General features: G+C 36.0%; 1 protein-coding gene across 1 annotated transcript in view; it reads left to right on the top strand.

Moving 5' to 3' along the window:
* LOC149208870 (uncharacterized) overlaps window positions 1-17527 on the top strand; it is a 124924-nt gene that overhangs the window by 12114 nt on the left and 95283 nt on the right. The window contains exons 4-5 of the mRNA XM_089396185.1: window positions 5793-5847; window positions 16517-16524. Of these exons, the coding sequence (XP_089252311.1) occupies window positions 5793-5847; window positions 16517-16524 (63 nt within the window). The remainder of the gene's footprint in view (window positions 1-5792; window positions 5848-16516; window positions 16525-17527) is intronic.

Here is a 17527-nt window from a genome sequence, read left to right as displayed (position 1 = left end):
AAACACCAATACCTGATCACGTTGAAACCAGAAAATCGCTGTATGTAGGAGTCTGAGGCACCAACAATGATAGGAAAGTGTTTCCGAGAGATGATTGAATCAATAATAGGCGTGTCACAGAAATCCGATGATGTGAAGTTGACTTTGGAACTGACTGTACCAAGAAGATGATGAACTGCTCCCAGATTTGCACGCAGATATATTTAGGTTGCTAATTTTATTTGTGTGACTGCTTGCGGGGTTGAATCAGGACAGCGGGATTTTGCTTGATGGCAGAAGAACAGCGATAAATGGTCTGGCCACGAATGGGAAAGGCATGAAGCAGATACGGAGCGGACAGATGCAGGCAGAAGGGGGACGTGGGTAGCTTAGGAAGTTGCAGATCTGAAATCAATTGATATCTGGAACCCTTGGATAGCTGAGACAGAGATCCTGCAAAAAATAAATTATCCTCCAGATCTTATCTCAGGCCTGTAACCTGTAAATAGAAAACAAAACCCGGCAGATATATGCAAAGATAAAAACCCTTCAAAAATAATCTAAAATCGCAAAAAATTACAGCGCTAGGATAGCTAGATTTGTCAGTTACATCATAAAAAAAAATTTAAAACTTGAAATTTGCTGTGAAAATACTTAGAAAAATCTCTCATGCAAACCAGAGAAGTAAATTTAAATGATTAACCCAGGGTAAAAATTAGCTAGGCTCTGCAAGGAAGAGCCTGTGGGAGTTGGCTGGTTCAGCCTAGAACTTCCCCAAACGCCCACCAATCTTCTTCAGTAAGGGTTTTCTGCACAGCTTAAATCAACCATCAGTAAAGAGAGAAAAAATGATGCTAGATCTCAAAAAGCAATGGAGATACCTGCCATTACTTCAGAAACCCTAACACCATTCAAACCCTAGCAAGTGAACAAGATACCTGTGCTCACAATACTCTAAAATAAGCTGTTATTAATGGCTGAAAAATAAAATATGCAGAAAATAAAACATCTCACAGCACTTCCAGAGAGTAACACCAGCAAGATTTGAACCCCAAAGTCTTCTTTTATTAACCAGAAAACAGATTACAAGAGAGCTTCTTCAGCACAAGACTCACAGATCCAATGATCTCAAATGACCCCTAGCACCCTATTTAAAGGAAAAGATCCCAACGGCTAGTTCGAGTGATCCATGTCAAAATGATCTCGACCGTCGATGAGGATCAAGACATCTCTTAATCTCATCCGTTGAATTTGTTAATTCATTAAAAAAATGAAATTTTGCATGTATTTACTCAAAATATTATTATTTTATTATTTTTTAGGGTTTTTGCTTTATTTTATAATTTTTTTTATTTTTTATTATTATTCTTATTTTTTATTTTTTATTTTATTTTTCAGTTATTTATTTTTAATTATTTTTAATTTTTTAATTCATTTTTAAATGGATCCTCGAACTTAGCCTTTGGAAAAAACACCTAGGACCTAGGACTTAGGACTCATGAGGGGATTTAAAACATTTTCCAACCCTCAAGACACTTTACATCATGACTTTTACAATTTTACATCTTAAGGGGAAAAAACCCATTTAACATAGACCCTCATAAACCACCCAGTTCTGCGACACAACTATAATCTAGCAGATTAACACACTAGGATTCTCCTAAGATTCTAGTGACAAAATCCATCCCGGCTTTGGGGTTAGGCTGAAGGAAAACTCTGTCGATCATGGATCGGTGAGACGAAAAACCTTCCGGGACGTAGATTATCACTTAGAAAATTAGGTCCACCTAGGCAATTTACAGACATGACTCATATCTGCTATGATTATTTACAATTTATACATGCAAACTGGGTTTACAACATAAATTGATCAAGCTGTTGATGACTGGAGGATGGCACGGTCATGTCGATCAAGCGCTACCCCTTTTTGCAAAGAAAAAAGGGGGTGTACTGCTATGGGCAGTTGACCGGTAGTGGTCAACACAACCTATCATTGGAATGGTCTTTAAATGGGCCATATATTTATGAAGTTTACCCTTCCATCTGGACTGCCTTTGACATTAATAACACCCTTTTTCAATAGTCGTTTGTGGGACATTAATAAAATTATCTTATGTAGTTGTGTTCCATAGATTTCCCCCCTTTTCCTTAGGTTTTTGGATGGAGGATTATATTAACCACCCACTGTAGTAGCTGCTAGTAATCCCACGGGACTCTGGTAGTGAATCCCATGACCTTCTTGGGCATTATGCCTTAGCTTCTCTAGTCCATGAATTTCTCTTATAAACTCTGTTTTCAGGCTTCTTTAGTGCATTGGAAAGCTCTTGTGGTGTACCAACCTCTTGGGGAAATCAGCTACACAAATAAATTATTCAAATTGGACAAAAGCATTGATTATGTGGCTTCATGGATTATTAGCCGATGAACTAGAAAAATTAATCCTTTTTTGTCCCATTTGCATATTGAACCAACTTTTTCTTTTGATTTGTTTTGGAACCAAACTTGGAACTTTCGGTCAGGAGGAAACTTCTTCACACAAGTCTTTGACTGCTGATTTTAATATTGCATATCCTTGTAGCCTTGTCCTTTTTCGTGAAAAGCGGGGCCAATCCTATCCCTCTTTGGTTGTGATTTATTTCCTACACGAAATTCCTTCTTATCCTAGTGGTTGAGTTTCTTCTCAATCTTTATTGCACACTGGTAGGCCGTTTCCTGTGATGTGATGTCTAAGAATTCCATGACTGATGAATGTTCTTTTGCTATAGAGGATTTTGTGCCTTTTGGTGTCCCTAATGCAATGTTTTGCAGATAAGGTACTGTAAGTGTTGGTTGAGCCCTTCATGGATTGGTCCTGACCTTAGTGTAACTGCCCACCGTTTTAATTTTCTAGAGGGACATACTCTAAGGTTGTCCACAAATTCTCCCCAATGGGTGATGCAATCATTAAACAATAGTTTTCACTTCTCCATTTTAGTTTTTGAGAATGGGTGTCCCACCAATGTTTCACATGGTGGCTTGCTTTCAAGTGTGCAAGTGTGATCTTCATTGTCGAAAAAGTTATTGACAGAGAAGTACCCTTGTTTTGATCTCAACCTATTTCTGATGTAACTGTATCAAGATTGACTTGTACCTTGAAGGGTGCCTGTGCTTTGAAGGGATAGCTTTTTGAAGCTGCATTCATTGTAGGTTGAACTCCTTGAAGCAGTTGGGTGAATGGTTTACCTCACTCCTCTAGTTATTGAGGGCTTCATTGAACAATGAATTGATAGGATATCTTGCTTAGTCTTCGTTCTCCATTTGGGATCGTTTGGATCGACAAGTAAGGTAGTTTGTTAGGCCATGCATCTAGAAATTGAGTTTTCTATATCATGAGTTCATGTGATGGAAACTACATGGAGCATATTGCTTTGATACTACTGATCAGGATTTTTGGGTGGAATCCAGCTGAGACACATTAAATTGCAGAAATTAATGTGTATAAAAAAGAATGAAGAAAATTAAAACGTAGAAATGAACACAAACAATATTGTAGCAAAAACAAAACTAGGCTGACAAATAATTGAGTACAGAAAGTAGCAATCTCTAAGAAGAGATGTGCAACTACTCCATTCCTCAACTTCATTACAAGTGGGCAATGCCTCATTTATCACTATGAAACAGTGAATGGAGAGACAAGAATATGGATAGAATAGAAATTGGAAGGCCACGAGTCAGGTGCACTGAGTGGAAATTTGGCAGTCAATTTTTTGGGACCATAACTCCTTGCTTCAAGCTTGGATTTGAGCACTTGATAGCTTGTTGGAAAGTTTGGAAAGAGGAGAAGTGGATCAGAAGGCATTAGAAAGAGTTTAGGGGTTTTTCTCTCTGAAACATTGCTCCAAAATGCTTTGAGAATACTTCGAAGGGTGTTTGAATTAAAATTGCCCAAAGGGCCTGAATGGTTTGAACTTTGAATGGTCTTTCAGATGGCCTCAATGGTTGTCTAGATTAAAACCAAAACTAGACCTTTGCATGGATGATACAAAATACTAAGAAGCTGCAAATGATAGATAATATTGGGAAATTGAATAAGACTGCAAGATAAACGGACAAGTATCTATTTTTGTGAGAAGATGCCCATGAATTTAATGATTTTGAAGTACCTTCTAGATACATATGAAAACTAAATATGGGGGAAATTCTCTGTGTTATCGAGTATGTTTCCTTTCAAATGATTACTTTTCCTTGCTGTCCCTTTCCCTTTTAAATGATCATAACTGCTTGCTTCAAGCTTGGAATTGAACACTTGATAGCTCGTTGGAAAGTTAGTAAAGAGGAGAAGTGCATGCGAAGGCCTTAAAAGGAATTTAGCAGTTTTTATCCCCAAAAAGTTGCTCCAAAATTCTTGAAATTACTTCCAAAGATGTTTGAGTTAAAGTTGCCTGAAGGGTCTGAATGGTTTGAATGACCTTTCAGATGGCCTCAATGGTTGTTTGGATACAAACCAATCTAGACCTTTGCATAGATGACACACATAATACTAAGAAGTTGCTAATGATAGAGAATATTGGGAAATTGAATATGACTGCAAGATAAGTAGACGAGTGTCCTTTTCAGTGAGAAGATGCCCTTGAATTTTATGATTTTGAAGATACCTTCTAGATAGATATGAGAACTAAATATGGGGGAAGTCCTCCGTGTTCCTGAGGATGTTTCCTTTCAGATGACTACTTTCTCTTGCAGTCTACAAGTTTCTAGGGATGGGGAAATGCAGAGGACATGTACTCTAGGGATGGGAATTGTTCCTCGTGCTACTATAGATTGAATTCTTTTTTATTTTTTTTCCTACTGTTGATTTGTACACTCTCTCCCTTATATGCTAAAGATAAAATCAATTTGTAGTTAATGACTCTAGTCAACAAGCCAACTTTGGCATATGTGAGATCCCCCTTTACGAAGACACACCCCACCCCACCCCCTTGGGTTTCGACATAACTCAAGTGTCAAACTGGACTTCTCTTCTCTTGGTCCAAATCCAACTTCTGATGCCTCATGTACATTATTATACCTTTTTCCATTTTCTTTATTTGAGTTATGCTTTGTTTTTGTTAACAAGAAGCCCTTTGTTTTTTAAGAGTTTAAACTTTTATACAATGTATTGTACTAAACGAGAATTTAGAGTTCACAAGGAATGGAGTTCATGTTCATAATAATAATGCAAACTCTTCTGCATGTTTGAAATGATGGTAATGCAGAGTCCAGACCCTTTCACATACTTGAAATGAGGATATACAAAGTTTAAATATATAAACAAGTTTTCTGATGCCACTTCTTTAAGCTGATGATAGGTTCTATCCATTTTGTAATGGTATATGTGGGCTTTGTTTTCTTCTAAGATTTTGGTCATTAGAATCTATAGGGGTTTCTTTTACTATCATGAAGAGACATTTTCCACAAATATAATATATGTCCTCCATTACCGATATTGGTATCACAGTTTGTAATTACAAGAATTTTAATTAGTCGCTTATTATAAGTCTATAATATTGCTACTTAATTTGCATAATTCAGGTTTGAGTTTTTTTTATAACCTTTTGTTGTGCTAAGACTCATATTTGAAATTCTAATACTTTATATGCTTTTTTATCTGCACTTGATGATGATTGTAAGAAGCGACGAGTGGGTTGAGTGTTTGAAATCTAGAAAAACATGAAACACTTGGTAATTTATACTTGAAACTTCCAGCTGGATTGACCTGTTTTATGTTTATTTAGTGGTGAAAAACACTAAAGTCATTTCCATAATTAAAAGCTAATAGTGCTATTACATTTCAGGAAGAAAGATTACGGAAACTTCAATTGCGGTTGCAAGTTCCATTTGATGGCAGCCGTTGGACCATCAAGTAAGTATACACCTTTTCTTTTCACTAAGTGTAAAAGATGGTTATATTAACAATTATTCACTTTACATCCTCTTTTGTTTTTAATTGGAATGAAAGTATTCACAATTGCTTTCTTGATAATGTTATTTAAGTTCCACATTTAAAGTCAATGCCGAGGGTAATTATTGATGTATTGCCCCTGCAATTCCACCAATTTGATATTGACTAGAGGTGGACCAAAGTCAGAGAAGTCGAACAGATCTTCTAACCGAAGAAAAAGACATACGAAATTTGTTCTTGTGAATCCTAAATTAGTGTTCTCAATGATCCTTAGATGATGTACAATGGAAGAAGAGCTTATACAATTGTTTATAACTTAGAATTTGCCACTTAACTGTACTCATGCTTTAATCATAAGGGTGATGTCAAATTCTGGACATGATACAAAAGAGTAAATTCAAATAACATATATTAATATTTTATAGTTAGGAGTACTTACGAATATGGACTCATCATTTCCTCTCCTCGTAAGGAAGTGTCTTCAATTTCTGCTGTAGATGGGAAAATTGTTTCTCATATGTCAACTAAGAAATCTATTTAGCATGAGATGAGAGGCTTGAGTCCCTTTTAGGTGACTAAATGTTGTTATATGCTTAGTGTGATTCTTGGTTATCGAATAGTATATCCTCTTAAGAGTAGGGATTGAAGTATGGAATGTCATGTTTTAGATGAAGTACTTGTACCTCTTCGACCAAGTTAAATGGATTAGAGTTCTATATTGGCTATGTTAAGCAATATCATGAATGCCAAGGTTTGTTAGTACATCAAACTGAAAACATTAGGACCCACAATTTACAAAGTAGTGTAAGGTTTGCATCAAATTGGTTTGAGCTTGTGGTGTTACTATTTTTAGAGCCTTGTCTTCTCAAGATATAGCCAAAATTTATCTCCTATTTTGGAAATGATACAAATTGGATGTTTTTGTAGGGGGGTGGCATCCTGTCAACTTATTCAGTGTTGCTTATGAGATTATAGCTAAGGCAATTTCTCTGTGGGTGTGGGATATTTCTAGGAAGATTGTTTTGAGGGAAGAAATAGGGTTTGTGCAAGGGCACTTACTTTGGATACACTGATTTCTACATGGGAGTTGATAGTGTTGAAAATTGTAACTATAATTATCTTTGTACTTGTATCAATATGTATTTCATGTAAAAAGCAAAAAGAAGAAAAATGAATATTATTTTTATTTTCTAGTTAAATCACGTTCTTCATGCTTCTAGGGTTTATTGAGTCAAGAATAAAATTTGTCATGTGTCAAGGTCCCAATCCCAATTGAACAATTTGTATCAAAAATATATATATATATATATTATTATTATTATTTTTTTTTTTTTGAGTCAAAAAGAGTCATTTTGTCCCACTTGACCAAGTCAGCCTTGCCTTGTCAGAGGCCTTATTTGACTTGCTAGATGGCTATAAAAGGAAGATACTTCAACCTCATTTGATCACTCATTCACACACTTCGATTTTTGTGCAAGAGAGAAGAAGAAGTTCAGCGAAGGCCAAGGAGAGAGAAGAGTCTAAGGAAGGAAACTCAAATTTTGCTTGTCTTTGTTCACATGTGCAAAGCTGTTGAGGTTACTTTGCAAATTACAGGGCTGAAATTCTATTTCTGCAAAGGTGCTAGGGAAACTTTGCGAAGTTGCAGGTTTGAAATTCTGATTAGAAGAGGTTTGATCAGCTTCGATTCTTGTTGACTTGGTTTGGTTGGAGGAGATTTAAAGGAGGGCTGATTTAGTTCCTTGTGGAGGTCTTGGTCTTGGTCTTGGGTCTTAGATGTCTCACTTTGATCTGATTCTATAAGAAGAGAAGTTGTTTAGGTTTTCCCCCTTGTGGGGTTTTGCACTTTGGCTTGGAGCCTACATCTTGTTTTCTTTGTCTCTTGTGATCTTCATGCACTTTATGTTTTTGGTAATTGCTTGATGAAGAAGACATAATAAATTAATAAAAGCCAACAAACACTCACAAGTAATTATCAAGTAAGAGGAATCAACCTTAATCTATATAAGCATATTGATTTCTCAACATGGTTTTAGAGCTAAACTGAAGGGAGGAAGTTTGGAGATCACATCCTTGTTGGCACTCTTGTTGGAAGACGTTCTTGAGGAAACTATCTATCTCCTCTCTCCCTCTCAAATGACAAGCTATATGAAGAAAGGCCTCAAGACTCTTAGGAGTCTCCTTGAATCTATTAAAGGTTGCATCATCAAGTTCATCTCTAAGCTATCTAAAGAAGTCATGGATGGAAGTCTTTATTTCGCTCTTACAGGTTCATTTGAAGATGATAGTACATGGGTAATTGACAGTGGAGCTTCAAGTCACATGACAAGAGAACTTGGTAAACTCAAGACTCTATCAAAAGGAAACTTTTCTCACTCAATGGAACTTGGAGACAAGAATAGCTATTTGGTCAAAGGGATTGGATCTACCTCCTTGGAGCTGGAATTTGGTGGGAATATTCATCTCAACAATATTCTATATGTCCCAGGTTTGAAAAAGAACTTGCTTTCTATTTCTTGCTTAGAAGATAAAGGTGATAAGGTGGCATTTGTTGATGTTATTGTTTGGGCTAAGGGATCTAGTATTGAAAATGCAAAGACTATTGGGATTCGTGAGGGGAGGTTGTATAGACTTCTAACACCTCCTCCTCAAGCTCTAGTGCATTTAGATATCAACCCTTGTGAATTATGGCATAGAAGGTATGGTCACCTTCATTATAAGATATTGCCATCATTGAATCATATGGTTACTAGTATCCCCGAACTAAAAGAAGAGCATGAAGGAGTCTGTAAGGGATGTGCTCTTGGTAAGAATGTGAAGAAACCTTTGTTTGTGGACTTATGGCAGAAAAGTTACTTGGTGGTCATCAATACTATGTAACATTCATTGATGATCACTCTAGAAAGACTTGGATATACCTCCTAAAGTCTAAGGATGAAGTATTTGAGAAATTTCAAGAGTTCAAGGCAGAAGTAGAAAATTTGACAGAAAGGAAGATCAAAACCCTAAGATCAGATAATGGTGGAGAATATATTTCAAGAGAACTTGTGGCTTTTTGTAAAGAAGTAGGAATTAAGAGGGAGCTGATAGTTCCCTACAATCCTCAACAGAATGGTGTGGCTGAAAGGAAGAACCGATCCATTGAAGAATGTGTTAGATCCATGCTTCATGACCAAGACCTTCCCAAGTTCTTATGGGGAGAAGCTTTTGTAACAACAATATATATACAAAATCAAAGTCCTCATAGAATTCTTAATGACATGACCCCAGAAGAAGCATTCACAGGAAAGAAGCCAAGTGTTGATCATCTTCGAATTTTTGGATGTCTCGTATACATTCACATTCCCAAGGAAAAAAGGAAGAATTTGGACCTAACAGGTATAAGAGACATCTTTGTTGGATATAACACTTCATCAAAAGCATATAGAGTCTACATCAAGGAAGATCGTTGTATTGAAGTAAGCAGAGATGTCATTTTTGATGAAAATGTTGCATACAAGAAGTCCAAGGACATTCCTATTGATTTTGATGAAGAAGAAGAACCTATCTTTGCAAATGAAGAAGTTTCAAGGCATGACAATACTCTAGAACCTACAACTAATCATGAATAAATTGAAGGACCAAGTGAACCCATGTAGCAAGTCATCATCCCAGAAACTCGAAAAGGCCAGTTTGGTTAAGGTCAACTTTACAGGAAGCTGAAGGACATGCAACAACTAAAGGAACATTCAGAGAAAGTAAGAAGCCTAAGAGATATTCAGGTTATGCAACTTACATGACTAAACTTATTGAAGTAGAACCTACCACTTATGAGAAGGCAGTCGAACATCAAGAATGGAAGAATGCAATGCAAGAAGAATACTAGTCAATAATGAAAAATGATGTTTGGGAAATTGTTCCCAGACCTAAAGGAAAATCAATTGTGACTTCCAAATGGGTATACAAGATCAAGCATGCAGTTGATGGAAGTATTGACAAGTATAAGGCAAGGTTTGTGGCAAGAGGATTCTCTCAACAAGAAGGAATCGATTATGAAGAAAATTTTGCTCCAACAACAAGATATACAACCATTAGATCACTCATTTCTATTGTTGCTACTATGGGATGGAATATCCATCAAATGGATGTAAAAACAACCTTTCTGAATGGGACAATTGATGAAGAAGTTTACATTGAGCAGCCCCAAGGATTCAAAGTTCATGATAAGGAAACACACGTTTGCAGGTTGAAGAAGGCTCTATATGGCTTGAAGCAAGCACCTAGAGCATGGTACACCAAGATGGATGCATATCTACTAAGACTTGGTTTTGTCAAAAGTTCTGCAAATCCTAATCTCTACATCAAGGTGGTTAAGAATGAACCCGTGATCATACTACTATATGTGGATGACCTACTAATAATAGGTGTGGAGCGTCGTATTCAAGAATGCAAGAAGCAACTTGCAGCTAAATTTGATATGAAGGACCTTGGACTAATGCATTACTACTTGGGACTAGAAGTATGGTAGAAACCTGGTGAGATCTATCTTGGTCAAGGGAAATATGTGATCAAGATATTGCAGAAGTTTGGAACGATGGACAATAAATTGATGACAACTCTAATGATCACTAATTTGAAGAAGTTGAGGAGTTCAGATTCAAGTCTTGTTGATCCCACATCCTACCAACAGTTGATTGGCTCCTTGATGTACCTTGTGAACACCCGACCAAACATATGTTTTGCAGTAAACATTCTTAGTCAATTCTAGATGGAGCCAAGGCATGATCATTGGATAACAGCTAAACATATTTTGAGATATCTTTGTGGGACTATACATCATTGTCTGAGATATGTTGGTAATGAGATACAATTATTGGGCTATACAGATTCAAATTGGGGAGGTAGTGATGCAAATGGAAAAAGCACTATTGGTGGATGTTTTAGTTTGGGATCTTCTATGATCTCATGGATGAGTAGGAAACAAGACTCAGTTGCATTGAGTAGTGTCGAAGCCAAATATATAACAGCTAGTGAAGTTGGTAGAGAAGCTGTTTGGCTTAGAAAGTTGCTTTCAGATTTGTTTGAAGGACCTTTGGACCCTACCATTATACATTGTGACAACCAGAGTTGCATAAGGTTGACAAAGGACCCAATTTTTCATGCTAGGACAAAGCATATCAATAATAAGTACCACTATATTAGAAGCTTGGTACAAGATGGGGTCATGAAGCTATAGTACATCTCCATAGATGAACAGGTAGCTGACATATTGATAAAGTCTCTTCCAAATAAGAAGCTTGAATATTTGAGAGACAAGCTTGGACTTGTGGATATTTCCTCCCTGGTTGAGAGGAAGTGATGAGGGACATCGTATTATACATATGTCATGCACTAGGCCATAACTAACAATCGTAAGTTTAGTGAAGGCATTGGTAGGGAGAACAAAGGATTGGATAAGCATCTCGGACCGATACTTCTTAAGGATTGGGAATCAAAGATAGGAGTAGTCCCGAGGACCTTTTGAGAAATCCATTAGGGCAACATTAGGGTTTCTTATTAAGTTGATTTCTCATTTTACTTGACAATTTCTTATGATTAGATATTATTTCTTCTTCTTTGTTATTATGTTTTCATCATCTAGACAATTGCCAAAACTTCAAAGACAATAGAAGAACACAAGATGTAGGCACTCAGCCAGGGCAAAACCCCTATGAAGGGGAAAACCCAGTCAAACTCTTCCACTACTAGATTCAAATCAAGATGAGACAAACTTGACCTTTTTGACTAGAGACATGAATTCCCTCGATCCACCAAGTCAGCCCTCAACTGAAGTAGTCATCAAGAATTTTGTCTCTTCTTTTCTTGTAGCTTTTGCAATTCAGTCTATCATCTTTGGTCCCTGCAACTATCTTCTTCTCTTGAATTGACTCCTCTTTTCTAGGCCTTCACATTCTTTCTTCTTTGATGCAAACTTCAGATCGAACTTGACATTCTTAATAGCAGATCAAATTCTTCCTTTCTTCTTTGTACTGATTTTAGGTCCTTCCATATATGCTACTCACATACTTCTTTCCTTAGCAACGATTTCAGGTCCTTCCAAATATTCTATTCACATCCCTTTCTCCTTAGCAACGATTTCAGGCCCTTCCAAATATGTTATTCACATTCCTTTCTCCTTAGTAATGATTTCAGGTTTAATGATTGATGATCTCATCCAATGGGTCGAATACTTTTATTGTCTTCTTCAAGGTGTTGGTTGCTCGTTATGAGGCCGACTTGAAGGAAGTGTAGTTGACTTGGTGGAGGAGAGTATTTTGACATAAAACGATTTTTTCTTCTTTGAAATAAGGATCCTATGAAGGGTCTTTTGCATTAAGACTTTGATTTTGACTCAATATAAACAATCCTAGAGCACACAATAGGTGCTATGACCTATGGACCAATGACCCAAGCATGAAACACATGCTTTAACAAGTCAATAAAAAAATATATTTTTCTCTCTTTTGACAAATACAACTATGAAGATTGATACTAGTTACATTCTTCAACACTCCCTCTTAATTAGGGAGGTATTCATAATTACATATATACACAGGTACAAGAATGATCTCAAAATGATATGTTCTATGAAGAGTTACAACACACACAATGCTACATATTAGATTCTTGACCAAGTTATCTAACCGGCTAGGACTAAGGTGTCTTCCAAGCCTCAGCCACTCTAGGTACCATCAGGCTTCCACTCTAACACCAACCTAGGGATCTAGGTGCGTATCCAAGGTCGGAGCGCCAAGACCAATGCCACCCTCCCTACTTCAGGATCTAGACATCATCATAGGCCGGGCAGATGTCCTCCTAAGCATCTTGTCGATCCAAGATGCTTCATCTCTCTTTATCAACTAAATCAGATATATCCACCAATCCAAGGATGCTTCAAAAAGTTCAACCTTCTTATGGAGAGAAACTGCACAATCACCACCCCAATTAGTAATAAACTTTCAATCTGTATATAAGTTAACTCAAACCTCTAGGGTTCTCAAATATACTGATGTTGCTTAGGTCATCATCATATTATCCAAACACATCTTTGTTGGAATATTTCTTCTTTAACTTCTACAACTGCACCAAAATTAGCCTCGGCATATCTTTCAAAGCATCCAAGTCTTGTTCACAACTTTATCAATCACGAACATCTATCAATAGTGCTTTAGTCATTTATACTTTGATCTCATTCTTTCTTTAAGGTATTTACTGTAGTTGTCATGGTATGCCATCCCTCTTAATTGGGGAGATATACCCTTTCTTTCTATCCAAGGTTCCTCTCAACTTAGGGAGATCAACAACTTCATTCTTGCAGCTATACAAGTTTTTTCCTTTTGCATCATCATATCATTAGAGAAACTTCAACCTTTCCAAGCTTCATTCTTTCAGGAACATCAATCTTTTTATGGCAACAAGGTTATTTTTGGATCTTTGATATCATCATCATCATTCACACAACTCCTTTTCATCATGTTCATCGTTATTGTCAAGTCATCTTCAATTGTAAGGTTGATGAACATCCTCAACATTTTGAAGATTGTGCACTTGCAAATCTTTAACAAGAAGTACAACCAAGTACAAATATACAGAAGCATGAAGTCAACAATATCAAAATCATGTCATTACAATGGAAGCATCAAAATAACCAAGCTTTAGACATTAAATACCTAAACGTAGTTAGGTTCATAGTCAACAAAGGTTACATCTTTTATATCCTAGACTACAACAACTTTGCTAGGGTTTCATCACAAACCCTAGATTTCATCATAGAGACTTAAAGCCTTAGATATCGGTAACGAAATCAAGTTAGCAATCCAATCATGGGGATTTAACATTATGCTCTAGAATTTCATGTCAAACTCTACTAGGGTTTTGTTATGGACCCTAGATTTCATCAAACTAAAACATGAATAATTGAGTTATCATTCTATCATTTCATATCTAGAGTTTCAATTATGCGAAAGCTCATACACATAGGGTTTTATTCCTAGGATTGAATATCCAAGGGTTTTGTCATAAACCCTGAATTACCAAACCCTAAAAATTTAGGGTTTCATCATATAATCTAGACATTAATAACAAACCCTAAAATGGTAGGGTTATACAACAACAACATACCCTAATCATCAAGAAAGAAGGATTTCATTATATATTCTAGACTTTTATTAATAAACCCTAAAAGGCTAGTTTTTTACCATAACATTATCAAAATCTTAAATATCAATATAATAGGATTTCATCATGAATTCTAAACCATAAGAGGACTAGGGTTTCATTATTAACATATCCTAAGCGCCAAAAGGCTAGGGTTTTGTAACAAACCCTAAAGGGTAGGGTTTCACCCAAAAATGAGCAAAAATTGCAAGAGATAATATGGCAAGGGTAGATTCAATCTAGAGATTAATCACCTTAACAAGAATCTTTATGATTAAAAGCCGTAGACATGAGAGAGTTAGTAATACCAAGCAAAATTTTTAAAATGATTGTACCTTTTGAAGAAGACTTTCTACATACCTTGAGTTACTTCTTTTGCAAACCTTGTAGTGTTTCTTCATTGAAGTGTTCTTAAAGCTTCTTTCTCCTTTTGAATCATAATTCTAGTTGCAAGCTCCCCCTTAATCTTTATACCTGCAGACTTTTCTTCCAAGGAAAATACTCGAGCAACAATAATAAAGAAATCAAAGTAGAATACTTATCTCTTGTGAGAGGGGCTTCCTTTTGCAAAAGATCATTATTGCTTTTATGTATCTGCAACACTTGCACGAAAAGTACCCAAATATATATATATATATATATATATATATATATATATATATATATATATATATATATATATATATATATATATATGAACTAGAAATTTCTAGACCAAACCCTAAGTCATTTTTCAAAATATTAATTCTAGGGCTTCCAATTTATCCCTAGAATACCTACAAACTTTAGAGACTAAAAGCTATGGTTTGCTAGAACTTAGAGATCAACAATTTTCAATAACACGAAAACTACGAATTCTAGAATCAATAAAGGAATTTCAAAGTCCTACACCAAATTAGGTTAGACCTTATATAAGCAAGAATGATTATACATACCTCAAAGTATACTTACCTTAGTTCTTCAAGATATAAGATCCTTGTTGCTTTCAAGAATGAATACTTTAGGAGATGCCGAGTTTAAGGACTGCCTTCTAGGAGTATGGCAACTATTATTGATGTCATTAATGCCAAATGGTACCAATTGTAGCTTCTTCTTCAAGGTGATAAATTACTTGCTTGTGAACAACAACTCTTCTAATTATGTCTATCAAAATGCCATAATTTGTAGGAGAGAGGGATTGCTAATAGCCTTGGTGATGATTGATATAAATATACTTCATGACAACGACTGTATGACTATAATTTTTTCCGAATGTTCTTAAGATTGCTCCTATTCAATTCGGTATTGGACTATTTTATAAGTAGACTTTACGCTAAATGATAGGACTATCTCTAGTCCACGAAACATACCTTGAGACTTCTGGATTAGGTCATCCTAATACATAACTATTAAGTTTTCAGATTTTAAGATGACACAAAACCTCGACCTTTCTCACATGATACTCGGCCTTGTCTAGACTTATAGTCTAACTTCTCGGATTTGAAAAACGCTGCTCAACTTTTCTTCCTGTTATGGTTTTCTATTCCAGGTATGAGGCACTAATTTCCCAGGTCTCCGACCTAGTTGCAGAGGTAATGTTTAATAATCATGCCTAGAAATATGTTATATAAGTTTAATCTTCCTTCTAGATGCTTTAGTCTTAAATTGTAGATGCGAAACCCTTTTTCTTTAACACAAAAATGATCTTATAACTGCCTTGATTAACTGACCTTAGCTCTGATACCATGTTGAGAAATCCATTAGGGAAACATTAGGGTTTCTTATTAAGTTGATTTCTCATTTTACTTGACAATTTCTTGTGATTAGATATTATTTCTTCTTCTTTGTTATTATGTTTTCATCATCAAGACAATTACCAAAACTTCAAAGACAATAGAAGAACACAAGATGTAGGCACTCAGCCAGGGAAAAACCTCTATGAAGGGGAAAACCCAGTCAAACACTTCCACTAGTAGATCAAATCAAGATGAGACAAACTTGACCTTTTTGACCAGATACATGAATTCCCTCCATCCACCAAGTCATCCCTCCACTGAAGCAGTCATCAAAAAATCGTCTCTTCTTTTCTTGAAGCTTCTGCAATTCGGTCTATCATCTTCGACCCTTGCAACTATCTTCTTCTCTTTAATTGACTCCTCTTTTCTAGGCCTTCACATTCTTTCTTCTTTGATGCAAACTTCAAATCGAACTTGAAATTATCAATAGCAGATTGAATTCTTCCTTTCTTCTTTGTATTGATTTTAGGTCCTTCCAAATATGCTATTCACATTCCTTCCTCCTTAGCAATGATTTTAGGTCCTTCCAAATATGTTATTCACGTTCCTTTCTCCTTAGCAACGATTTTAGGTTTAAAGATTGATGATCTCATCCAATGGGTCAAATAATTATATTTATGGTCTTTTTCAAGGTGTTGGTTGCCCTTTATGAGGCAGACTTGATGAGGAGAGCATGTTGACTTGAAGGAGGTGTAGCCGGCTTGGTGGAGGAGAGTATTTTGACATAAAATAGTTTTTTCTTCTTTGACATAAGGATCTTATGAAGGGTCTTTTGCATTAAGACTTTGATTTTGACTCAATGTAAACAATCCTAGAGCACACAATGGATGTTATGACCTATGGACCAATGACCTAAGCATGAAACCCGTGCTTTATTAAGTCAATAAAAAAAATATTTTTCTTTCTTTTGACAAATACAATTATGAAGACCGACACTAGTTGCATTCTTCAACAGGACCAATACTCTTTGAGGATGGGGTAGGGCATCCAAGATAAGAGTAGTCCTAAGGAGGACCGATATTCTTTGAGGATTGGGAATCCAAGATAAGAATAGTCCTGTAAGGACATACCTAGTGAACATCCGGATGGGGTATGTGCCTTGAGAGGCGGTGGTGGTGGTGTCCAAATGTATGCCTCCTAGCATTGTGCTCTAATCTGGTGGAGAGTTAGAGCTTGTCAGTCAAGGCCTTGCTATTTTTGTAATTGACAATGCTGGTTATGATGATGTTTGAAGATGCTTATCAATCCAAACTCTTCTTATGAGAATATTTCAATTTGAGTATCCTTGTATCCTATTGTGTAATTATGAATACCTCCCTAGTTAAGAGGGAGTGTTGAAAATTGTAACTAGGTTCGGTCTTCATAATTATCTTTGTACTTGTATCAATATGTATTTCATGTAAAAAGCAAAAAGAATAAAAGCAAAATTTATTTATTATTATTATTATTTTCTAGTCAAAGCATGTTCTTCATGTTTCTAGGGTTTATTGAGTTAAGAAGAAAATTTGTTGTGTGTCAATGTCCCATTTGGACAATTTGTAACAAAATGAAAATTTTTATTTTGAGTCAAAAATAGTCATTTTGTCCCATAAGACCAAGTCGGCCTTGAAGAGGCCCTATTCGACCTCTTGGATGGCTATAAAAGGAAGAGACTTTGACCTCATTTGATCACTCACTC

This window comes from Pinus tabuliformis, chromosome 1_2 (genome assembly GCF_031772625.1).
Source record: "Pinus tabuliformis cultivar Carrire ecotype Pingquan chromosome 1_2, CPIR1, whole genome shotgun sequence".
Classification (NCBI taxonomy): Eukaryota; Viridiplantae; Streptophyta; class Pinopsida; order Pinales; family Pinaceae; genus Pinus; species Pinus tabuliformis.
Note: the sequence above shows the minus strand (reverse complement) of the source record. Positions and strands in the feature narration are given on the sequence as shown.